General features: G+C 40.3%; 2 protein-coding genes across 2 annotated transcripts; one reads left to right on the forward strand and one right to left on the reverse strand.

The window, feature by feature from the left end:
• The first annotated feature begins 71 nt into the window (after positions 1-71).
• Positions 72-9581, forward strand: morn5 (MORN repeat containing 5). The gene is made up of 5 exons (XM_054612856.1): positions 72-243; positions 345-492; positions 2097-2208; positions 2702-2833; positions 9358-9581. Exons 1-5 carry the CDS (start codon positions 74-76, stop codon positions 9474-9476), a joined length of 681 nt encoding a protein of 226 aa, XP_054468831.1. The 5' UTR covers positions 72-73; the 3' UTR covers positions 9477-9581.
• Positions 9582-11402: 1821 nt separating this feature from the next.
• On the reverse strand, positions 11403-26232 carry lhx6a (LIM homeobox 6a). Its single transcript, XM_054612789.1, has 9 exons — positions 26155-26232; positions 25143-25214; positions 24821-25003; positions 22525-22646; positions 14209-14429; positions 13777-13877; positions 13495-13590; positions 13007-13181; positions 11403-12880 (listed from the first exon to the last, which is right to left on the reverse strand). Exons 1-9 carry the CDS (start codon positions 26230-26232, stop codon positions 12801-12803), a joined length of 1128 nt encoding a protein of 375 aa, XP_054468764.1. The 3' UTR covers positions 11403-12800.
• Positions 26233-26240: the final 8 nt, after the last annotated feature.

Genomic DNA, 26240 nt, shown 5'->3' on the forward strand with positions numbered 1-26240 from the left:
AAACTATTAATTTATCGTCACGCTGACAGGTTGAAGCCGTAGCCTCGCTTTGGGGCTCTGTTGCCACGTTGCCATGGTGACGAGACACTCACCATCGCCATTGTACTGTATTGCCCACTTGATAAAAAGAAACAATAGTTTTTTGTGCTTGTTTGTTTATTTTGAGAAGACAGTGTGCTTGCAAGTTAATGTAGAAATGGAGCTCATAGGAAGCAGTTATAAAGGAGATACAAAAAATGGCAGGTAAATGTCTTTTTCACGACCTTAAAGACAGCAGGAAAAACAAATGAATGAAACTACACTTTGCTTGCTTTATGTATGTGACCACCTCTTATCTACCTCAGGATGGATGGAGAAGGACTGTACACGTTTCCTACAGAGACCAAGTATGAGGGAGAGATGAAAGATGGGATGTTCCATGGCAAAGGAGTGCTACACTTTTCAAATGGAAGTAAATATGAGGCCACCTGGGAGAATGGCATAGCTAAACAGGTGAGGAGTAGTGTGTGTGTGTGTGTGTGTGTGTGTGTGTGTGTGTGTGTGTGTGTGTGTGTGTGTGTGTGTGTGTGTGTGTGTGTGTCTGCATGCATGTCAGAGTATAAGCATCCACATGAATGACTGTGTGTTTCGCATTGGTTATAGTGGATATTACATCTGGTCCCTTTTAGCAATCACTCACCATCATTGTTGTAGTTATTAGGTTTCTCTCCTTTTTTTTTTTTTGCTTCACTTCTGCTCTGATGCAATCTTTCATGGGCTTTTGCCACAACAGCGATCACTCCAATTACTATCATCATTTCAGTTGCGGCTCATTTGAAATGATAGCAGTTCTAAACCATGACTAACCGTGGCCCAGACTACTCTGCACCTGCATCCATACCAGCTCAAGAAAACTAACTTCCATTCAAAACAGACCTAAACAGACTGGAAAGTGTAAATGTTAAAACTGTTATGTCTAATCTTTATCAAATAGTGCTCTAAAATAAAAGGGACAACAACCACCATAAGATTAACAGTAACATTCAATTAAGTCTCATACAGGATTGTTTTTACTGAAGACATATTGATACGTGGACACAGGAAAAGCACCGGTGTAATTAATAAAAGTTATCAAGGCTGATTTCCACAGGTGTTCCAGGGCCCCAGTACTGTGCATGCTGGATGACTGATACGGTTTGATAGGACACTTCAGACGAGCTGTAACATCATTAATGTAATAACTTAAACCTGTGCATCTCCTGCAATGACCAGTCTAAATGTCTGCTGTGAGAAAGGTCTTTAGATAAGACAACGCTGAATCTAGTATTTGTTATCAAACCAATTGTAAAAATTAACAAAATTCACACCTTTAACGTGGGTATTTCTGTTATCGAATCTTCTCGATGCTCCACCGAATAAGCACTCACAAAATGTACATGTTATTAAAGAAATATGCCATTTTCATGATCGCAAATGCAAAGTTAAAATGTCGTCATGTGTCAACATTTTGCAAAATTACTGAACAATGTATGTTTATTTTTCATCCCCAAGTGTCCGACGAAAGGACATATTTTTCCACTTTCCCCTAGTGGTTTATATCTATGCAGACAGTTTGGGTTTTATCTGCTGAGGTTTTGAGACATCCATCTCTAAGATTTCCGCCTTAACCCAAAGACAATGGAAGAAAATTTAAAGCACTGAAAAGAAAACATTTGAAAACCTCAACAGCAACTTTTATCTCCAGAAAACTATGTCTGGGGTACTTACGACAGGACAACCCCCAGACCTTCCTTTCAACAGTTTTCACTGGAGCTACTCTTTGCCAAAGACAAAGCCCCAACAGTCACTGCCAACAGTGAAGTCTGTGGATTATCTTAAGTATTATTGTTTCTGCTGTTGAGTTTTGCAAATGTGTTGTTTTCACTTTGAATAAATAAAAACTCCATTGCACGAGTGCGGTGGAAGATGTGAATATCAAAACATTTTGGTACATAAAATCTCCATGGCCACACACCACTTATTTGGTGTTTTCTGCTGTAATTTGGGTGGTCTTTGGGTGGTTTGGGTGGTTATGACTGAAGAATCAGGATGATTTCACCATTGTGCTTCCTCACAAGGGGTCACTCACGTTTGCTGATGGTCTGCAGTGCCATGAGAAGGACTGGGACTACTGTGACGGATACGACAGGCGCTTCTACAGCGAGAGGTGCAATGGACTCAGACCTGCAGGTTGCAATTCATTTATTTGATTGTGTATTCGCTCATTCGGTCACATGACAGTGGTTTCTTCACCATCCCATGCTCAGACATTTCATAAATTAGCTTGAAAATATAATAACAGTAACTCACACCCAAAGCCATTAAAATGACCAGCATATGTTCAACAGTATAGACAAAAAAAAGAAAAAAGAATCTGCTTTGGGCGTTCATTTATTCGCTTCCTGGAAAGCTCTTTTATTTCAATCCATGTTTAAGCTTTTAGAAGCTAACTAGATCATTTAATATTACTGCTTAATGAGTCATTATTATTTCCATCACTGGCCTGACAATTAGATACACTTCTCATTACTTTACATGTATGAGAAAATCCCATGACAATCTTACTTGGGGGAAACATTAGATAAAACCCATCAGAAAGGGGTGAGCAAAAGGACTTGTGTTAGTAGTTATAAACCACCGTAAGTTCACAGTTTAATTCAATACAACTGCTTTGTTCATACAGGAGAATCTCAGTTAACTGATCTGCATCCGCCACGCGTCATTCCTGATGGATGCTACGATTGTGGGGATGGTTTCTATGACCCCGGTACCAGAGTGGTCACTTCCCAAACTGGCAGATTCCTCAGGAATGCAGGTAAGACAGTAAATATCCTGTTATTTTCAGAAGATGTGTCTTCTAACATGTAACCCCTCACTTTGATTCATAATAACAATCTTTTGCCACTAAATAATACCTTCCTTCCAACCTGGACATATTTTGTGAACTATGTACTTCATGGGAGGTGAACAAAAGTACCACAATCCAGACATGAAACTCACATTTTGACAACATCAAATAATCAAAATTGTACCTCCATTTCTCACGGCTTACTTCGTTCTAGTTTGCACACATTTTTTCCAACTAATTTGAGGCCAAATTGGCTCCATCTGAATGTTGAGTAATATCCAGGCATCTTATCCAGTTGTGCCAAAGAAAATGAAAAAAGATGAAAGTCAAGAGCAAACAGAAATTTCCATTTCAAATTAAGTGTACACAGTTTTATGTCAAATAAAGCCCCTTGTCAGTGATATATTGCTGTATATTAAATGTGTTTACATAGTAACTTAATAAAAAAGTGCCACTGATCAACAGTCGAGTATATTTCCAGAGCCGGCTTAAGTGTGTGCTGTAGAATGCACCTGTGGTCAAGCTAATGGTTTGTTTGAGGGCTTTGCCTCTCTTAAAGTGGCAAATGTATAGAGATGAACAGGCACACGGGTTTAGGATAGAGTAGACAATGTAATGTATAGGGGTTATTTTTTTGTTTGCACATCCATTATCATCCCATTCCTGGACAAAGTCTGCTAAGTGAAGACTCCTCGTGTAAATACCCTACTCGTTGTTCTATATAGTTGAATTATTCAAGGAAAGTAATGCCCACTCAGGCCTAAACCTCAATAAGATTTAAGAGTTAAAAGCCATACAATCAGACAGATTAGTACTGAGGGGGCTATTGCTGCTGCCTTGTCAAACAAGATAGTAGCTCTGTGTAAAATGATGTCTACTTTTCAACAGCTCTACCTTTCTAAGAACAGGCCACAGAGAAGGCCTTACTGAAAATATTTTGAAACATGCAACAGTTCTTGTATTGAATTTGTCTCAGACAGGACCCTTTGTATTTTTTTTTTTTTTTTTTTTTTAAATAACTGCATCTCTGAAAGCATATGGCCATATGGGAAAGGTTTGATAGCAATGAACCTATGGAGTGATGTTAAATGGATTATCCCTGTATTCTCTGATGGTAGATTATTGCTACAAGTCATCTGATAAGCATGCTTCTTAAGGCTATTGCAACTTTTTTTATTTGTCAAAAGTTGAAAATTCAAGACACATTTTTCTGCTTAACGGGTGCCCGGTTTTGGAACTCCTGAGTTGAAGTGAATGTGATCTGTCAGGTGTCCAGAAAGGAATTCCCAAATTCTGACATCCTCTGCTCGTCATGTCTCCTATGATTTTACATCAGTGGACAATGTTGTGAATTAGTCAGCGGGTCCTGAATGCAGGAGATTCTTAAAACATGCTTTTGGCTCACTAAGGTTTGTTCCAGTTTGATTGTTTTGTAACGACTGTGTTTGACATTACCGTTTTTACCTGACACGTGCCGTACAGTACGCAAACAGCTTTGATCACAGATACATGCATTGGTGGTGGTGAACAAACGTGCAGAACCCTTTGCTTTTAATAATAGAAATGCAGGATACATTCAAATCAGACAATATTTTTGGTATTCTGTCATCTTTAAAGAAATAAGACGCCTGGATCCTCATCTGACGATTCTCACCGTTTTTAACCTAACAAATGCAGAAATGTGTCAAGATAGGATTCCTGGCAGAAGTTAAGGTATGACGCACAAGCTGCCTAAGGTAAAACTTTTACTTTTAGACAGACCATTTGTATTCAGATGAGCTACATGCAGCACAGATTAGTTTTACAAGCACACATATCTCATTAACATATGTGGGGAGACAGAAGGAAACGGAGAGAAGATCCACATCTTCACCAGATGTTATCAGCATGTGTAAGAAGACGAAAAAACATGTTTGGGGATTCTTCTGAAAGCGGGTTGTTCATCATCATTACAGATCTGGTATTGATCAGCGGAGTGATGGAGAGAAAGAGAGAACAAGAGCAGAGGTTTTTCAGAAGTTGAGATGAAAAGAAAAGAAGTGGGACTGAACACTCTCCAACAATACTCTGACCCTTTGTTTTTATATAAAGCCCAACAGGAACTATTTAATTGACGCATGCCTGTTAATGTGTTAGTGTGTGTGGGGATGCGTTTGTGTATATGTGTGGCCTATCCTACATATCCCATACACAACCTATGTGCGCTTTCCCTCTTGTCTTGGTGCACAATACTTAAGAAGAATGCTCTTGTATCCTGTATGGATTTATTTTTCAACCACGGGAGGTGAAGGCACATTTGTCAGAGTGGGTGTGAAGACAGAATTTATTGCCGCATGGCTTCCGTCCAGGATGAGGACTGCGGGGAAGATGGGACACAGGGAAGACCCACCCTCCCAGAGGGGACGTTTGCTGCAGCAAGGAAAAAGGAAGGAGCTCCCTGTGTAGCCGTTACAACTGGAGGATGTGGGACAAGGAGGCCTCATGTCTAGAAAAGTCACACGTATAGAACTGCAGATGATTCTGTTGCTAACGTCATTGCTAGGATATATCAGGCTAAACTTTACTCATGGGCCAAAACGGACCTTTTGCAAAGTCCTGCCCTCCTTAGTTACTGCTGCTACCTTGGACAAACATCCCATCTTGGCATAAAGCCCGATAGCAAAACAATAGGATCTGTTGCTAATATTCCCCCAGAGGTTATAGATTATATTTGGAGTTGAAACGATTTCTTATCATCAAGGAGCTACCTTGCCGTCTGCATACTATGGAGCAATGTGCTGAGAATACCGGAGAGCTGTGTAGAAATGTGGCACGTTGGAGGAAAGGGAGGGTGGTGAGCAAGTGCGTCAGATAGGATTATTAAGTAGGAACCGGCCATCACAGATGATGTCAACAGGGTTCAATCGAAGATGTGACATCACTGAAACACATCCATGCTGTACTGATCCCGTTTGTACATTACCTTGTACGACTACTTCAAAAGGCCCATTAATCGAAGGGTTGGTGGGTTTTTTTCCCCCCCACATGTTGAAGTATTCTCAAGCATGACATGAATGAATGTAACACAAACAATACAAGGGGAAGGACCAAGGACCAGGAAGCATTTACACGGATTAGAGACGACACTGGGCGTTGAAAATTACTCTACTAGAAAATTGTTGTCATTTTAACAGCTCATTACAAGTGCCCTCTGTTAGTTACACGTCCTCACTGGGCTAATACAGGACATTGTTTCCCTGTCTTTTGGTTTGGGGGGAAAAAAAAAAAGGGAAAAAAGGGTCTTATAGTGCATTACATTTGTTTTCTGATTAAATCAAAAGGAAAGATGTGACTTTCTTTTGCATTATTTCATATCAACAGTTACAAGTTGCATCTGGGTTTACAGCCTTTTCTTGGTTTGAATGATGATGGACTTTGTGCTGCTAGATAGCTTTTATGAACATCTATAAGAAAGATGTCAGACGTTGAGACAGGTCATTTGGATACAAAAACACCTTCTGCTATACACAGAAGACGGAAAGAAAGGAATGTCTGAGTGTGTGTGTCAGTGATGAGTGAATGCAGGTGGTGAAAGATGAACATTCAGGGGTCAAAGCCTTTGTTTCTGGCTGACGTTCTTCCCGACCTTCTTCATGAGCGTCCGACTTCCACTGCATTACCACAGAAATTAGTCATCGCTATTACACTGCAGCTTTTAATCTCTTCAACTCACTCTCACTGGAGGGGAGAGATTAACCAGAGAATCTGAAAGGAAGCACAAGACAGCATTAAGAGCACTGCACACTACTTTTAAATAGCATATAAATTGGCATAGAGGATTAACTGACAGGCAAATCAAAAATGTTCTGATTTTATTTTTTTAAATTAGCATTTTTATTATGACACGAGATCATCACAACAAACATGCGCTTCCACTTACTACCACCTCACTGCTCACAGTAAACCAGCACAGCTTAAATAAAGCCAACAAACCTCAACACAATGAAACGATTACTGTTAAACCTGAATCACAAATCACACAACAACTCTTAAAAGGCTTTACCCCTGAAACTTCCAGACACATAATTGTACTTAATTTGTCATTGCTGATGAAGTTTTAAAAAGGTAGAATATAAAACATAGATCTATAAAACTGCAATTAAAAAAGAATGAGAGATACATAGGCCACATCTGCACAATTAAATCATCCCATGTACTGATTGAGTGTGCTCTGTTATTACAAACAAAACACACACACACACACACGCACACACACACACGGTCAGTTGTGTGAATCTTCTCTTGGCAACAGTTGGCGGTTGCAGTGGTGCAGGAGGCAGCAGCAGCTCCAGCAGGGGCCATGTGTTGCCATATTGTTTGTAGCACTTTCCTGTTTCTGGAATAACTGCTTCCCTTTGAAACTCGGCACAGAAAGAGTTCCACTCAGAAAACATTCCACTGCCAAGGAAAACACCTCTGGTGACCAAACCACGGGCCCCTCCCTTTGTCCCCCGTCCAGTGGAGGTGTTTCACAGACAGATAAAATCAGCCGAGGCCCCTGGGGAATGGAACATATCCTCACGCTGCCTTTCCTGAAACTCTCAATTTTTCATTTTTAGAAACCAAAAATATCACCATGAAACAGGATTCACATGTTAATCCTGTGAGCTGTGACAGACGGATTAATATTCTTGAAGATCATGATCTCTCTTTCAAAGCAAGTAACTCGATAAAACCACCAATGTTTTCTGTGATGTCAAGACCAAAAAAAAAAAAAAAGGCATGGCGACATTCAGATAAGTTTGATTTCACTGTGGTGCCTGAACTTGAAAACCACAAAATAAGCTTACACATATGACTCTATTCTGCAGATACTGAAACTATATCCAGCAGAATGTAATTATGTCTTATGCAAATCACTAAAGGTACAAGAAAGCTGATATATTTTTTTTTTTTTTCTTCAGTGCGTCGGTCTGTGTGTATATATGTGTGTGTGTGTTAATTTGCAGCCATTAGGCTGGAAGGAAACACTTTTCCCTCTGAGTGTATTTTAAAGATTAAGATAAACAGACGTTAACAAGGTGCCATTATCGCTTCCACACTTTCTCTCCTGTGTGCGTTGCAAAAAAAGGTCGTCCATGCAGGTTGTTACAGTCGAAATGGATATCAACCAGAAATCGGTTTCAAAAACAAGAGTGTGTTGTGTGCTGCACTTCATTTAAGATTATTCATTTCTTTGGAAATTGCCCTAGAAACCACAATATGACTTGAGGTTTTTTTTTATTTTTATGTTTTTAATCAGTCTAACTGCATTATCTCTATTACAGAAATATGAAACGAGTCATTAGATAGGTCTGTAAGTTAAAAGTATTGACTTGCAAAAAAGAAAAACTGGTAAATCACAGAGATGTCCTGCTGTTCTCAGATTGCAGGAAATTACCTAAAAAAAATACCAGCCACCTGTGCCCTCAAATAACCCCAAGGTATCAATTAAATATGACTTAAATCCTGAGATAAACGCTGCTATACAATCTCAAGAGGGCAGAATTACAGCATATATGAAAATGCCCCAATCTAATTATCATTAAGGCAGGCTGCGGTTTGGTGGCTAATTGAGGTCAGTCTAAACGTAACGACGTATAGGCCTCAATAATTACCTTTTCTCCGCTAACAAGTGCGCCACAAAGACTGTTTTGCGTGGCAGCTGTCCGCGTGTCCGGTACACGTTCAATTGACCTCCCGCCCAGAACAGGTAGAGCAGCAGAGACGGGCCCAGAGAGAAGAGGAGGAGGAGCGGGCTGTTTTTATACTTCAAGTGGGCTGTTTCGTGTTGGCGCGTGGCAATTACGCACAATCAAGTCCGCGAGCCCGCAGACCTGCTCCGCCCAAGCACAATGGAGCCCCGCGCGCAGTGGAACCTGGGGGTGAGGCCCGTGAGGCCCGCGTGCTGCTCAAGTGCGCGCAGCTGCGAGCGCTCCAGAGAAAGCTCACTCCCCCCCCCCCCGCAATTAGCTACTCGTTTCAGTTGTAACAATGAAAAACTGGTTTATTATCTGCTCCTCTGGCAGTCGTTTCGGTTTAAATAAAAATTGGCGTCCACTTTTTTTTTTTTTTTTCGGGGTTATTATTTATTGGTGTCTGAAGTGGCTCTGAGAAGTTATTTTCTCGTAATTGTCAGGCTTATCGTGATTTGACAAATTTACCCAGGACTTGAATAGCACTTCACCGTCGCAGCCACACACACACACACACACACACACACACACACACACACACACACACACACACACACACACACACAAAATGACCTGTGATTTAATTATGCAGGCTAGTGGTGATTGGAGTTTTTCCATTTAAACGCTTTACCTTTTACACTTCACTCTGTGGTTTGTATTTTTATTCTCATTAAATCATGGGTCAAACGCTTTTAAAGAATATGAATATACCGCATAGTTTGTTCCAAATACTATTAACATACATCACAGTCATTTAAATTGTGATCTTTCTAACAGATGACTCCGAACATGAGTGGATTGTGCGGACTTGTCGGAAAGCTTGGGATGAGGTTGTTGGCGTTGATCCTGAAAAGTCTGTGGCAACTGGACCTGAAGAGACCAGCAATAACAACTGAGGCCTCCATGAAAAGCCTATTAAAACTACAGGAAGTGTCCTAATTGTTTTTGTTTTGTTTAACATGTCTTTGTTTAAGATATATAATTAAAGAAACAAAAGATTTATACTGTATTTTTCTATGTTGTGATTATTTACCTTTTTTCAAAAATCCTCCTTGTATATATTTTAGGAGTTGTTCCTGTCAGTGCATTCATCTTCATTTCCAAACTGTGTGTGTGTGTGTGTGTGTGTGTTAGTTTTAGACTGGTTTCAATAGACGTATGTATGTGTACAAGTGACACCGTTAGTGTGGCTGCTTTCCCTATTATTGGAGGTGGGCGTGCCACAGGGGTCATCAGCAGAGTGGAAACACCTGAGCTCATCAGCAACACTGGCAACACATGGACCCTGTGTGTCAGTTCACTCTTTCAGAAACCCTCTTTGAGCTCAGTCGGGCCCCTCTCCCCTCTCCCCCTCTCACCCATTTGGTTTTTGGTTGACATTATGGTTTGTTTCTACACCATTCAACATTGCATACACACTTTCCACTCATGTACTCACCTACGCTGCTGAAATTACTGACACCGCAGGCCACGGTTAGTTTAAGCTTTCCTCTAATGTTGCCTTTAAGTTAATAAATAATTTATTAATTTGCTTAATTGTGTGCATCTACCTCTGTTGTCATGCCCGTGCGGCCCGATTTGTGACGAACAAGCAGCACAGTATATGCCTAGTTTCTAAACTGATCATTTTAAATGTGTTATATGTTGTCTTCAGTTTGTGCAAACATACTATATTATATTAATTCCATCTGATGTTATCAGCAGGTCTATTAATAATAATTTAGGACTAAATATCATTTTCCGCAGGGTCAAAAGTCTAATATAAATTGTTCAAAAATAGTTGTTTTGATCCCAAGAAGCTTTTTTGACTAAATCTATTGCACATTCAAATCCTTACTATGGGTGTTTCTGCATGCAAATATATAAATAATATACTATATATTATAATAGATGTATAACATTTATAGTCTACTCATCAGTATATAAGATTATAGAAATTTAGGCTTCATGCCATAGTAGGTCATCAATGAATAGTTGAATTGTCAATGTCATATTTTGATACTAAATGTAATGTTGGAGATTAGCAGTATGTGACCATTGTCTCCAAAAAACATATTAGGATATATAAAGGATTGTCTTATTACAAATGATATCTGTTGCTAATGAGCAGGCAACGTTAACAGGCCACAGTTCTGCTGTGTGACGGTCATGTTCTCCCTTTGATGTTTAATCACCATAGAGGATATAAGTAGCAGAGGATATAAATACAATGAATACGACATAAAAAAATGTAAAGGCAGTAATTATTTGGAGAAATGGAACCTTCCCACAATGCACTCTTTCTGCTTCAAATACACACTCGTAAAAAAACTGCAACTCACAATCTCTCTCTCTAACACACACACACACACACACACACACACACACACACACACACACACACACACACACACACACACACACTAGGATGAATATATCCATCCACAAAAATAAGAGGAAACACATGTTCCCACAACCAAATAACTAAACATCATGCATAAGTACATAACACATAGAAAATAAAATAACTTCATATTTATTCATTTTCATTGTGTGTCCAGTTGAGCCTTATTTAATCTTGATGCCAAATTTGGGAAAATAAAAGTAAATAATTGCTTCATTAATTTATCCTCACAAATGATTCAAAACCACAAAATATCACATTCTATTTTATTGCATTTTAGTACACAAAACATTTATGATGCACAGTCTATCAAATAAACTTTTTTGTTGAATTTCATTTCATGTTTTTTAACAAAACAAAACAATTTCAGAGGGAAAAAAAAGTGCTTTACAGGGATTTACCATCTCAATAAATACAAGGACATTGAGGTCTTGTTGGATCCTGTTCTTCACACAATGGCCATGGCACTAAAATACAGATGCACGCTCTCCACCCCTGCCAGTACACACACACACACACACACACACACACACACACACACACACACACACACACACACACACACACACACACACACACTCGACACTCGACACTCGCACACACGCGCACACACGCACACGTCTTACTATGTACAACCCCAGTCTGTTTCATATTGTCCATATTGTACCAAGACACCAACACTCCATTTCCCTCTTTGTGCGAGAGACACACAATCAGAGGCTGAACAAGCAACATTAGAAATTATAAATTAGTGACAATACACTTGTTTGGAAATATGAAAATATGTAACTTGGAACAGATTTTGTAGTTTTACTAGTATTTTCATCTCAGACTTCCCTTTGTTTCTCTATCATGTAACATGATTGTTGTGGCCTTAAATCTGTCAGCTTTCTAATATTACAGCTATGATTTATAACACACATTTCCAGACATTGTACGTTGTGGTTTTCCTTTGTGATTACCAGTCAAGATACGGATTTTCAACCAATGGCAGTTTTAAAATGCTCGTAATTTGTTCCACATGATAAAATTAAATACAATCTCAATCTTTGAGATGAATTACAGGCTGATATTTTTATGAGCTGATTCAATGCTGTAAAGTTGTAATTGAAATTGAAATGATAAGGCACACAATGTTTCAGTCATTAACAAAAATCTAGTTCTACACCACATTTCAGTGAAAAGTGACCAAAAACGTAAGGAGGAAGTTTTTGTTTTTTGAGATGTCACACAGTCACTTTGTCATTCCTAAAGAAAATATTTCAACAGTCAACGTATTTCATTTACACTGATGTTTCCTTCATGGTTGCTTGAGAAAAAAGAGTGGGGAGTCTTACCTCTAATGTGGTCTACTCCGTGTGACGGCCCCTTGGGCCAATATGACAGTCCCCCTTTAAGTTTTCCCCTCTTTGTTTATCTTCAGTATTCTGACAGCGCTCAAGAGGCTTCACTCCTGCTGCCTTGGTCAGTTTCTTCCCTTTAAAACGTCCTCTATCAAATTGAGGATGGATGGGTAGAGCAGGATGCTGTACATATGAAGCAAAATGGGTCCTTTGCGTGGTGTAAAATACAGTCAGTCATTTTGACAGAGTGGCTGCAGGTGGGATATTCCTGTCCTCAGGAAGAAAAATAACATAAAGACGGATGTATCTTAGTTTTTCCTCGTTCTTCCTTTCGTCTTTCTGTTTCCGAGTGGGCAGGGCTCCTGTAAGATGTGTCTTTTTCTCCAATCTGAGTCCTGCGTGACCTCCGGGTCAGGTTTGCAGACTTCAGTAGTGGAGTTCAAGGGTGAAGATCCGGATGGTTTCGGGGTCATAAGGGTCATAGTGGTGGAGCGCTAGCGGCTGAGGGGGAGCTGGGGCAGCGACATGGCCTGGTGAGGGTGACTCTGAGAGGTCAGCATGGAGAACGGATGACCTGGAGAGCACACAAAAAAAAAATGAAATAGTGAAATAAAGAATATACTGCTTTAAAAGTACCTACAAGTACTAACAAAAGCTAGTAGGTTTTATTTGCCTACATACTGCACAAACTACAACTCACTGTCGATATACCCGTGGAGGGCCACCATGCGCGCCCGCTCAGGACTTCCGAAGGGGGAGTAATGCAGCTCGTCGGGCAGGGAGGAGGGTATCCTGGACTGGGGATGACCTGGGGGAGCCCCACCGTGCTGGGGCGTGTGCTTTTTGTGTCTTGCTCTGCAGTTTTGAAACCACACCTATGAAGACGCAATGTAACCAGACATCATGTAGCTATATTCTTAAAAACAATATTCTGATTTATTTCAAAAGTTAAAAAAAATGAAGAATCATAAATTACAGACATTTATAATTTGCATACATAAACATTTTACTATAATCTATTAGCAGTAATCATAATCTTACATTTTCTTATTTTATTAATTGTATGGCTGGATCATGTTTAAGGTGTATGTTGCTACATTATGCTATTTCAATACATACAGCAACAACCGTGCCATAACATAATTAAATTCATTAGTAACAGAGGAAAGTGGATATCTCTGTACTGACCTGTATTACTCTCCTGCTGAGGCCCGTCATGTCGGCTAGTTTCTGTAGCGTCTGGGCATCTGGATTGTTATCTTGGGCAAACTGAGCTTGCATGATCTGCATATTGAGGTAAAACATTAGCATGCATTTTAAACACTGCTGAAATTCAATCATTACAAAGATCATTACACATTGGATTTAGAGTTAATGTGCAATTGAGTGTGCAAAATAAGCTTCAAATTGAATTAAAAACACACTGATTTTTGAGGCTAAGATTGGTTGCGATGTGTGTGTGTGTCTCACCTGTAGCTGTTCTGCGGTGAAGGATGTCCGCGCCCTTTTGGCTGGTTTGGGCTGACTGTCTTGTTCTGTTGGAACTGCTCCTTCTAATGTGATACCATTGCCTAAAAAAAAAAACCCACAACGGCAGACATGTGAGACGACAGACAGATACGTTTAATAAGAACTTGGAATGACCAAGATAGGCCGAGGAGATGTATGTGAACCACAGATGTTGGACATCATATCGTAAAAGGGATCTATTGAGCTATGACCACTAAGAAATCCGAGAGAAGCAGGCCAATCATATTAAATGATATAAGAAATAAGAAATTGTCCAAAGCTGATTATGCAGTCTTCCTCTGCTTGTAAATTCAGATAACCTCAGTTTGGGAGGACTCTTTAGCAAACTTCTGAACAGCCACAGAGAACCATTTGCCTGAGGCCGCTACTCACCACTCTCAGCCGCTCGTTTGAGGTTCTCCACCATGGTGTCGTAGTGGATCCTACACAGGACCTTATCCTCCACCAAGCCAAACTCCTCTCCCGTGGACAACTGCCTCTTACACGAGTAGCACGCAAAACATGCCAAGTGGTATGCGTTCCCCCTTGCACGGCGCACCCAGTCGCTGGCGAATATCTGCCGGCCACAGCGGGCACACTTAGTACCAAACCTACTGTGAGGGAGAGAAAAAAGAGAACAGAGGCAGAGGAGGAGAAACAGAATGAGAAATTAGTGGTTCATTGATGGAGTAAAAGCAACATATCGGTAGAGAAAATTGCTGTGGTAGATCATCTTTTAAATCTAATCCCAAGGCCATTCCAGGATTGGACACACTTATTAAATATAATCAAATAACCATGCAAAAACGTCCTTTTCTTTGCGAATATTTTGAGAGAGCAGAAATTGAGAATATGTGTTTTTATACTTGAAGTTTTGGCAGAGCTCAAAGGGTTTAAGGAAGAAACCTTGGAGGAGGATGTGGCCTTCAGAAAAGACTCCTGACTGCGGCTGCAAGCTGAGCCTTGAATGCAAACAAACCAACACCTGCAATTTCCTGGTTGATGCATGAAGGCCCTGACATGTACACATGCGCGCACACACACACACACACCGGGGAACAAAGCAACACACATGTAAACCAGGGTGGTTTTACACACAGTGGAAGATGAAGAGAGACTTGGATGACATCACTCTAGATCGCCCCGCTGTAACTGATAGCAACAGTGAGGTCAGAAGGCATATAAACCATAACCACCTGACTTACTGTTCTGAACGGTGGGTGGATGAAAGATAAATGGACAAAAAGCTATGAAAAGAGAGAGGCTGTATGCAGGGAACGGGTTAGTGAACAGTCATTTGTTAAATCAGCAAATGCTTTAAGACAATTCCTAAATTAGCTCTAGATGAACATGCTCTTTTCATTTGAGGTATTTAAATATGTATAAATGTGGACAGAATGAGACTAATGCAAGGGTGAAAGACGATTAGGACAAAGCCAAAATAAACACTATTATAAATTTAAATACACCAACATCTATAACCTTTATACATAAGTGTGCATTTGTCCCTCTCACAGTTTATTTTGACTTCGCTACCCTGTCTGTGGCCTGATTCCCATTTAATCTCACTGAAGATATAAATCTTTTTAAATGGTTCACAAAGATATAGTTCATTTTTTATTTTATTTTTTTTAAAGGCTAAATAGTTCCCTAAAACAGCTGGGCACTGTATTTTTTAGAAAACATTGCCCAAACAGTAGTGAACAATGCATTTGATGGGGACTATTTTCATCCGCGGATTAATACACATTTGGTATTTAAGCGAGTATTCACAGCAGCAAGACTATGTAGAACTGTCTCTAAATAAACGGTAGTGCCCATGTTCATTGTGTCATGTGACCCATTAATGTGTTCATAATAGTTTTAGTACAACAATGTAGGTCTGTGGCAGAGAGGAATAAGACACATCAGGCTTTGGATACAGTTAGTTTGCTTCTTTTAATAGGATTGGTTGAAAATACAAAAAATATGGAATATCACTAGCTTTCTCATTTAACTGAGATTGGGTTCACTGAGCATCTGGCACTAATAAGTATCCAGAATTCCACGCTAATACAACTGAAATATTTTATAAATGTCCTGTTTTACACCACAATAAAAAGACATTAAGCTCTTTTTTTTAAGAGCACATTGTGGGTTTAATGGGTATAAAACGCTTTACATTTGAGATGTCACGGTTAGGTTAAGAGCCATTGTCAGGGTCAGCAGCTGCCAATTCTGGTGAAGGAGGCAGGATTTGTAAGCAGCCTGCGAGAAAGCGCCGCCACAGGGGTAAAACTGGGGGCAGGAAGCATAAAGGCGAAATGTTTTTTAGCTCAAATTAGAAACATTTCCATATTGATGGGATTGTTTTTTTTAAAACATGCACTGACACAGATATTAAGAGCTGATGGCTGACTCGACATTTTCACATCCCTGCCTTATTTCAGCAGAGCAGAACATAAAGAGCCGAGAAAAAGAGCAAAGCATCACAGTTCACTATCGCATCGATAGTTGAAAGGTACGGCGGAGGCAAGAACTGGTGAGGGCATTATGAAAAGAATAGACATGGAGAGAGGAAGTAAGTGGCTGAGGGAAATAGCAAAGTAGACAGCGTCGATGGCAGAGAGAGAGAGAGAGCAGGGGGACGGAGAGCACGAGGGTTGCCAAGTGGGGTTTGGCAGTGAATCAGTGCACTCAAGTCCACTCTATCTGGGATGAAAGCATACTATAGCCCTGACATCTCACAAACTCGTACCCCTCCTCATGTATACGAGCTTGTCGGCCAGAAGTTACACTGTTCAACTTGTATTATGGTAGAGAATATTTATAGGTAATCATTTAATGCCTACTGTTTGAGGATCCACCTCTCATCTGTCTGCCTTCCTAGTTTTTATTATCACTGTCAGGTAACGTGACAATGTCCAATTTAAAAAAAAACAGCATCTGCAGCACCAGACCTGGCGTTCCTCATAACAAACAAATTCAATTCAGCATTAGACCCGTGAGACCACGAGTCTTTGTGGTGACCTTGAAATAAAAATAGCTGGCGTAGCACTTGCAGAACGCTTAAGTTGTCACAACTTTACCAACAAACCTCTTACAACCCAATAAAACCATTCCGGAGACGAATAGATGGCTTACTGTATTGTGTGTGTGTGTGTGTGTGTGTGTGTGTGTGTGTGTGTGTGTGTGTGTGTGTGTGTGTGTGTGTGTGTGTGTGTGTGTGTGTGTGTGTGTGTCAAATTGTTATGGAGAATTCCAGGCTGTTTCTACAGTAAAAGAGGAAAACATTGTGGAACATTGTGGCTAATATGGCATGACAGCTTGTCAGTTTCATGCTCCGAGACAGATCCCAGAAAAGCTGCAAATCATCCAATGTTTTAACCCCCTCCTCCTCCTCCTCCTCTATCTTCATCTCCTCGGACCCCCTCCCTCCCCCTACCCCGTCTTTTTTTTTTTTTTTTTTGTATCTCGTTTTGTCTTTGTACCAAAAACCTGGTGTTTATTTTGGAGCGATGTCAATCCTCATGGCCTCTTTGCATCACTCGCAAAAGGGAAAATCCTACACCACATAACTCCCTTTACCACCAGACCTCTCCTATTTGCTCCCCTTCCTTCATCTAATCTTTACCTCTTTTTTTTAACAGTAATTCACCTGCTGCTGAAAGAGTGGCTTGAGGAAGTACACGTTTTTGGGATTATTTCTGATGTGCTATGAGAATACTATAATCTACATTAGATTTGTCCTGAGAGTTATTGCGGTTTTAGGACGCGAGGTTCCTGTTAGGATTCTTTGTATGGGAATATAAGATGAGGATGTGATCTAAATACTTAACACAAAACATCTTTTGACAGATTTAAGATATTAACAAGCTTTACTACATTAACCCTGCACAAGAGAAACTTTAACATTTTCATTATCTGTTATTTGACACTGCATTAACTGTAAACACAGGTAGTTTTCTTTGTAATTTTCTTTAGAGAATTAGTATTATATTTCATTATTTATTTTCTTTGTTTAAATGTGAAGCATTTCTCAAATCAACCACTCTGTACGGTTAATCGTCTGTGTTGCTATGGAGACATAATCAGCTAACCAAAGGTGGGTTGAAGAAAAGTTATAATTACAACACACACACACACACACACACACACACACACACACACACACACACACACACACACACACACACACACACACACACACACACACAACACACATAAAGAGACACGTACACATGCATACATGCACACATCTCACCCACAGAGTTCCCTACATACATGGACTCTGGTTACACTGTCAGTATCCCAGGGTGCCCCTGATTAGTGCAGCAAAGCAACTTCCTGTGTGGCCTGCAGCTCACGGACGAGGATGATGTTTCTACGAAGGGAGGCGAGGGAGGGTTGCAGGGAGGCGAGGGGGTCAGGGGAGGAGGCTGATAAAGAAATGGTTTGCGTGTGTGCATGTGTGCGTGTGTGTGTGTGTGTGTGTGTGTGTGTGTGTGTGTGTGTGTGTGTGTGTGTGTGTGTGTGTGTGTGTGTGTGTGTGTGTGTGTGAGCAAGCCCCTGAGGCCTGACATGGGTTTGAGAGGCACAGCATGGGCTCTGTGCTGCGCCCCTATCCCGACATACACACACCACTTTCCTCCCCCCCATTCCCCATATACACACACACACACACACACACACACACACACACACACACACACACACACACACACACACACACACACACACACACACACGCACACACACACACACGTATATGGAGGGAAACCCACTCTGATTTCCTGCTATTACGCCCCATTAAAGTAGCTGTCAGTCCAAAGCCAGATGAGAGGCTGACACAGATGAGGAAATATCTCCAGAGGTTTGAACCCAGCCCAGAGGATCTGGACTCGTCGCGGTGTTTAGCCTAGTATAAATCTGGCCTAAACCCAGATTACAGTTTATATCTACAGAGGTAACCATTGTAGGCTACAGGCCCCAGAGCTGAAGCAGACCTTCACTGATGCTGCAAGATTTTCAATATAATTTCTTGTTTTCCAGTTTGACCAAGGAAATCTAGTCTAAAACTACAAATAGTACTATGCAAATGAGGATTGTTCTCCAGAGTTTGAGTAGAAGTTTTGCAAAATGTGTAACAGTTTAGGCTTTGGTATATCTAGACTATTACATTTATATGATAGATTTATTATAAATAACTAATTATTCAAGACTACAAGACTATGAATCTATTTATTTTCACTTTATTATGACTCTGCCTGACATTCATATCTTTACAGTAACTCCTCACATAGTTATACCACTGATAGGAATTCAACTCTATTGAATGCTGTGTTTTTTATCTTATGATCCAAACTTTTGAAATGGTGGTTGAAAATTTGGATGTATAAAGCATCTTCAGTAGGCTATGTATAAAAACCTGTAGTTCGTACCATCTATCAAAATAAGGAAATAAATGGCTCTACTGCCTTACAAATGCAGAGAGCATTAACAACACAAACCAGGAAGTTAAAATTAAAAAAGGATTTGAAGTTCCAAGGCGACTTTGTCAAGCTAATAATCTAAATTTACACCCTCAGTGTCCACAAACCAATTATGTTCTTAGTTTTCTTGTCTATTTGAACAAAAGTATCTTAACTATTTGTGATTTAAATGTTGCTCAACTGCACCAAAGCAATTTCACTGGAGGTGTAGGCTCGGATTGCATTCACTGCTACTCTGCTAAGCTAGGCTAGTAAAATACAGGCCTCTATTATTTTATTTTTCTCCATTGTGATTCTCCATTGCGAGTACAGGCAAAAAATAAATTCAAAAAGGGTTGTAAAGACCTTCACTCCCAGTCTCAAAAACAGCTTCTACCTCAGAGCCATCTATGAATTGAACTCCACAAAAGTCCCCCAAACCAACGTCATCACACCCCCACACCACTGGACTAAGTAAGGGATAGCGTTAAATGAGGCAATGTGCAATAACGGGACACATGCAATTGTATCTTAACAAAGTGTATTAACTAGATATGCCACCAATTGTTTTATTGAAAAGTCACTTCTACTGAAATTGATAAAACGTTTCTACTACTTATCAAAATCTACCCTCGTTATACTATGGCCGGGGCGTGTTTGATTGTGTTTAAGAACGCAAAAAGATAATGTCGTTGTCCAATGTGTGCAATGACAATAAAGATATTCTATTTTAAAAGAGTTTGAATGTGAAGCTGATTGGGATCACATTTTTTTGTTTGTGTTTGCTTCTGTTTTAATTATTATCGAGATTATTATCAAATCTGACTCTTGATTTGAGCCATAGTGGGAAACTCTACATGGACAGCTTTACACTTCACTCAGGCTACTTCTGCACACTGGTTGCCATAAAACAACTGCTGCATGAATTTGTGTAATCTGTAGTGTGGCTTTACATGAAATATACAGTAACGTAATGGTGACACTTCTTTTTCATATCCCGTTGGGTCGACAAATAGCGTGGACACATTTATCGTTTCTACATTAAGGCATGATTTTTAATCAGGATACCTTTATTTCATATAATTACAGCGTAGGCCTCTACAACTGCACTACTCATTACCATTTTCTAATGCTCTGACATGTTTTAAAATAATGTGTGTGTGTTTAATACTGGCTCAGAGTCCACTGAGCAGTGTTGAGGCTGAGAGGGGTGAATGGTGAAGGAGAATTTAAATGTGGACGGGTCACGTAAAATATTATTATGATGTGGTAGAGCAAACACAGAAAATCTCCATTTTGTGAAAAAAATTAACAAAATGATTGGCAGCTGCTGGACATGTATAAATAAACAGAGATCTCGGTGTATGCCTGTGTGTGTGTGTGTGTGTGTGTGTGTGTGTGTGTGTGTGTGTGTGTGTGTGTGTGTGTGTGTGTGTGTGTGTGTGTCAGCGTGCAAGTGTGTGTCAGTGTGTGCACGTTCTTCAGAGCTGTAAATGGAGGCAATGTTTACAGTGCATTCTTGCTAATATGGAAATGTTTCATATTCATGTTTTCGTATTTAGGTGTGTGTCCATGTGTGCACATATCTGTTTTATCTGTGTGTGTGTGTGTGTGTGTGTGTGTGTGTGTGTGTGTGTGTGTGTGTGTGTGTGTGTGTGTGTGTGTGTGTGTGTGTGTGTGTTGTTAGTTCGGATAGGAGTTACATTCAGGACAGAAACATGCTGACCAGGCACTCGGGACGGTCTAATTGCTGGTCTGGAGGCCTGAGGGTCTGGGCTGGAGGACGACTAATTGCTGGTGATTATAAACCTCAGAGCGGTGGCTTGGTGTCAGGTTACGATCAGACAAACACCGAAGCTCACACACAGCTCCAAGCAGTCGCACATGTGCACACACATAAACTGATGTGCATGGTGCATGTGTGTCCATGCTATATCTCCACCAGCTTCAGGCTACAGCACTGAATTCTACTATATACCGTTACTGGTGTGAACTTCATTTCACCTCAGATACCACACACACACACATGGATTCACACAGGCACACATATTGAATCCACACTCACTTGGTCTAAGAAGTGAATTAAACAAACACAAATGTATGTATTGATGATAATTCATCCTTGAATTACAATAAATCACCATAGTCTCTATCCTTCTCTCTCTCTCTCTAAGAGCATACTGAATTTTACCCCAAGTGTGTGTGTGTGTGTGTGTGTGTGTGTGTGTGTGTGTGTGTGTGTGTGTGTGTGTGTGTGTGTGTGTGTGTGTGTGTGTGTGTGTGTGTGTGTGTGTGTGTGTCACTGTATGTCTCAGTATATCTATTTGTTTATTTACTGTACCGCCATTCAATCTTGCATGAAAATAAAATAAAAATGTTGAGCAAAATCTATACAACAGAGAATGACATCAGTATGACATAAATCTATAAAATGATATTATTTATTCTACTAGAGCCTGAAAACAGAATGAATTATTCAAATTCAAATGTGTAACACTGATTGTGATATGTTTTTTGTTTTTTATGATAAGGAAACATTCTTCTCCATTTTCAGAATGTATGGATGATGAGGCGCCCTATCTATGCAAAATACAATAGAATGTAGGCCTTTTCCTCTCTGTTATGTGTGTTTTTGTTGCACTATAGGGGCCGACTAAACTCATATAGCTGCACGTTCAAACGAGCACTTCCGGTGATTTCAGTTTGTTTGACATGTCCCTCTCCAGGTGATAAAACAGCTCATGGCTCGCTTGGTTGTGTTGATCAGTCAGAAACTGGGATCGCTGCTGTGGTCCCCCAGAACACAGCCCCAATGCTCCACAAACAGAACCAGCCCTGCTCCATTTCAAGATAAAGCCCAAACTTTCCCAAATGTTTATTCTGCTAGGCCAGGTATTCATTTAGCTTTTTTGTAGCTACTGGAAATGTTATGTTTTGGATAGCCATAATAAACGTGCGGATCGTTCAACTAGACCTTTTTTTTTTTTTTTTTTTTTTTTTTTTTTTTTTTTTTTGTTACAGACTATGGGACGTTTTTGAAAAGGTCTTTCAACAACACATGAGGCAACCCGCATCCATCTCAAAGGAAGAGTGAGAAACAGTGTGTGTGTGTGTGTGTGTGTGTGTGTGTGTGTGTGTGTGTGTGTGTGTGTGTGTGTGTGTGTGTGTGTGTGTGTGTGTGAGAGAGAGAGAGAGGGAGAGATCTGTGTTGGCAGAGCAGACGTGGTATTTTGAAAACACGGTCATAAACTTACCCTACCTGAAATAATCCATTTTACAGAAGATCTCTTTGTTTTTGATGTAGCAGCTGCTGTGCTGACGTAGTGACGTCCTGCAGACAGAACACTCCAGACAGCGCACGTGCCAGATCAGGTTGTTCACCTGCGAAGACACAAACCTCCACGTGAGCCCGATGACAGAGCTCTGCATTAACGCCTTATGACACATGACACATGACTATACGACAACGTTTTCTTTCCATCAACATCATTAATTGGCCCAATGCCCAATTAAGCCATTGACGTGGACCCGTGATGCGTCCAGATATTATAACAATGACAATATCACGGAGAACACTTTTGCAAATCCTGGGGAGGGTGATGTATGAATTGCACTGCATGGTGTATATTGCACTGTCTAAATAAATATTATTATCTACAACAAAAAAGGTGTATTTCTCTTGAATGTTTTAAACTAAAATGATGGCCATATCTTACATATTGGACCTTTAATGCTGATATTATTAAACTAACTAATTATAAGACACTGAGCTTGGATAAAAGGAGGAAGAACAATAAAAGTACATATATGCCTTAAGTGTCTTTTATTCAATTTATATCTTTTAAGGTAAATGCACTCCATTCTGTTACATTCTGTTGTAGGGTTCATGACCGAGCAGCCCCCATAACTTATTATTCATATGAAAGTTGCATATCTTACAGTGATGCTCAATAATGAGTTCATAGTGGGATTGGCATATTATCATTTATTATTTTAATACTCAATTTTAGGGAGTTTTAGTGAGTCTGTGGTGCGACCCTGTTGTGCTCTCTTGTATTCTATGTTTTCTGATATCAACACTGTATTTGTGTAATAATAAATGATTAAATAATTAGCCCGTAAAATGACTGTAGTTAATTTCCCCTAAGTAATATTTGCTGTTGAAATGCATGCGTTCTTAATACTGAATAATATCAAAGCGTCCTGCTTAGGCCTTAGCTGACATAGAAAACATCTTCTGGTACAGAGTGTAATATTTTCGTTCAAAAGCAATTATAATAGAATTTTATCAAAATGAAAAAAGTAAATTAATATTAATTGTCAGGCGCTGAAAACAAATGACCAATTTGTAAGTACGACAGAGAAAATATTTGAATATATAAAGCAAAGCCATTTCGATGCCTGAAGAAAAAAAGATATTCAAAATATTAATGTGCAAAAAAAACATTTGTCTAGAAAGGCATCGAGAGGTCAAGAAGGCTTCTCTGTGTCCTGCAATAAACTGTCAGAGAAGTTCCAATCTAAATTCATTCATCATGTTCATTGTAGATTTTTTTTTTTATTATGGTGATTTTTATCTAACAAGGCGTAATTTATCATAACAATTTTAGGATTTTTTTTTTAAATCAAACAGAAAACGACTTATTAGCCTCCAAACATTTATCTTAAGCATCGGAGAGTGTGAAATATGCAACTGGAAATAATAATAATAATAATAAGTAATAAGAATATTAGCACAAGATTTTACACAAGAAAAAGGAAAAAAACATAACAGGACTACCAATAATGTAGACCAAACAGAATGCATCAATTGAGTTAACACATTATCAACCAGGCTACAGATATTTATTATACATAACAGTTAAATGAGTTTATAAAACTATTTTTTACAGGGAAAAAAAGTGTCATTTAATAAAAGGCTTTAAACTAGTAACAGAGACGATATCCTGATAGAACGACAACAGAAACCCATCCACGCTCCCTGACCAACACACCCATTTGCGCGCGAGGGAGGTCTGTTTTGGTTATAAGCAAGCGGGCGCACGCGACAAGTCAGGACGGATTGACAGTGAGTAAAAGAGAGAAAAAAATAATAATAATCAAAACATCCCGGATGTATCTGCGCTTTATCTTCATGCTTCAAGATTGAACGGCGCAGATAACAGGGCATTAAATCAGAGACATGTTTTGAATCAAGCCCATAAAGGTTCCTGTCATTATGTTACAACTAAATCATTACATTAAATGATTTATACCAAGGTATGTCTGTGTGCCAGTTACACGTTTGTGCCATTTCTGTCTTATTTATTCGTGCCTGTTTTTTATTAAGTTCACATTCTACAATAAGGACCCCTAAAGTCATCCAGGCCTTCTGTTCATTCCAGTGCATGAGCGTAACACAGCAGGCCTGTCCCAAAACCAAAACAGGACCCGAGTTAACATGAACTCATTCGCTGTTAATCTCAATGCCAGCGTCCAAAATAAACAAGACACCCCAGAAGAAAATAGTCCCTGCTCTTAACCAGACCCTGCAGTTCCAGTGGGCTTCTTCTCACCTTTAGCAAGTATCTGTCCAGGATCTCCTGACCGCAGCTGGCGCACACGTTCTTCCCGGTGGACTGCACCGAGCTGGTGGTGGAGGTCGGCGAGCACACGGAGGGGGTGGACGGGGTGCTGGGGGACGAGTGCGGGTCCTCCGGCTCCATGTTGGACCGCTGGGATTCTCCGTCCGAGTGAGACTGCAAAAGAGGGCATCAGCATCAGTCACTCGGTATCAATGCGCGTAATTCTCACATGTCAAACACAGCCCAATGGACGCACTGAATGATTCACAGACGTTAAACGCAGGTGTGTAAATTGGCTGTAAAAAGCTCTCACCATTGGCGCGTGTTTAGAGTCCACACTGCAGCGCGAGGCTCCCGGTGTCCTCGGGGTCTCGGTGGAGATCACCTAGAAGACAAGGGCACGTCAGCGGCACGTCTTCATCACTGGTCCCGGCTCATCCTCAGCTGAGAAAAGCCTCGGGAGACATTTGCAGACAAGCTCTTCAGGGCTGCTCCTATATAAAGTGGTTAAAACCGCTTTAAAAAAAAGGGAAAAAAGGGGCCCCCGCAACAAAAGGCACGTTTTTAATGAAGCTATTTCAATTTGGATTGATTTTTTTTCCCTCTGCCCTTAACCCGCGCGCCTCTCAGAATAATAGTATTTTCTTCGCAATCCAGGACACGAGAGTGGATGGAGGGAGGAGGGGAGGGGGACAAAAAAAAACCAACTACCTGTAATTAGAAATAGCTTGAAACGCCGTGGATAAGAGGGACCCGGAGTGTCAATTTCAACTGTCAATCAGAGAAAGGCAACGGGTCACCCAAAGAATTGCAAATTTGATTTTTAATGGCTGTAATTAAAATCTAATCCTTCTTTTCGGGCGAACTGGCAGCGCTCGAGAGGCTTCGCGGACCGCAAATCACGCTTTATTCATAACAGAGAGGGCGCGTGCCTCTTCACAGCGGCTGGCGCGTGCAGCTGATCTCAGTACACGAGCAGTGATTCCTGTGACATCACGCACACAGAGAGAGACTGGAAAGCAAAACCCCACTGCACGGCTATGGTGCATCTCTGCAGCAGCACATAGACCCAGTGAAGAAAAGAAATTAAAAAAAAAAAAGATAAACAGTTTGGTAAATCAAAATTATTTCACATTGCATCGTTATACCCACATGCATACGCTTGTTGTACGTCATCACATATTAAACTAATTCCAGCGAAGGCCCGCACCGTGCGTGTGTGTGTGTGTGTGTGTGTGTGTGTGTGTGTGTGGGGGGGTACGTGTCCAATTTGAACCTTTTTACGCACAAAGTTGAAGCTCAGTCGTTTTCCAAAGTGTCAGTACCTTCTTTGTGGGAATCCCTTCGGACAGAATAGGATTTCCCTCTGAGAGAGGGGACAAAACGTCATGTTTCCAGTACATGAACCCCT

The sequence above is a fragment of the Anoplopoma fimbria genome, chromosome 14 (assembly GCF_027596085.1).
Source record: "Anoplopoma fimbria isolate UVic2021 breed Golden Eagle Sablefish chromosome 14, Afim_UVic_2022, whole genome shotgun sequence".
In the NCBI taxonomy this organism is placed as follows: domain Eukaryota; kingdom Metazoa; phylum Chordata; class Actinopteri; order Perciformes; family Anoplopomatidae; genus Anoplopoma; species Anoplopoma fimbria.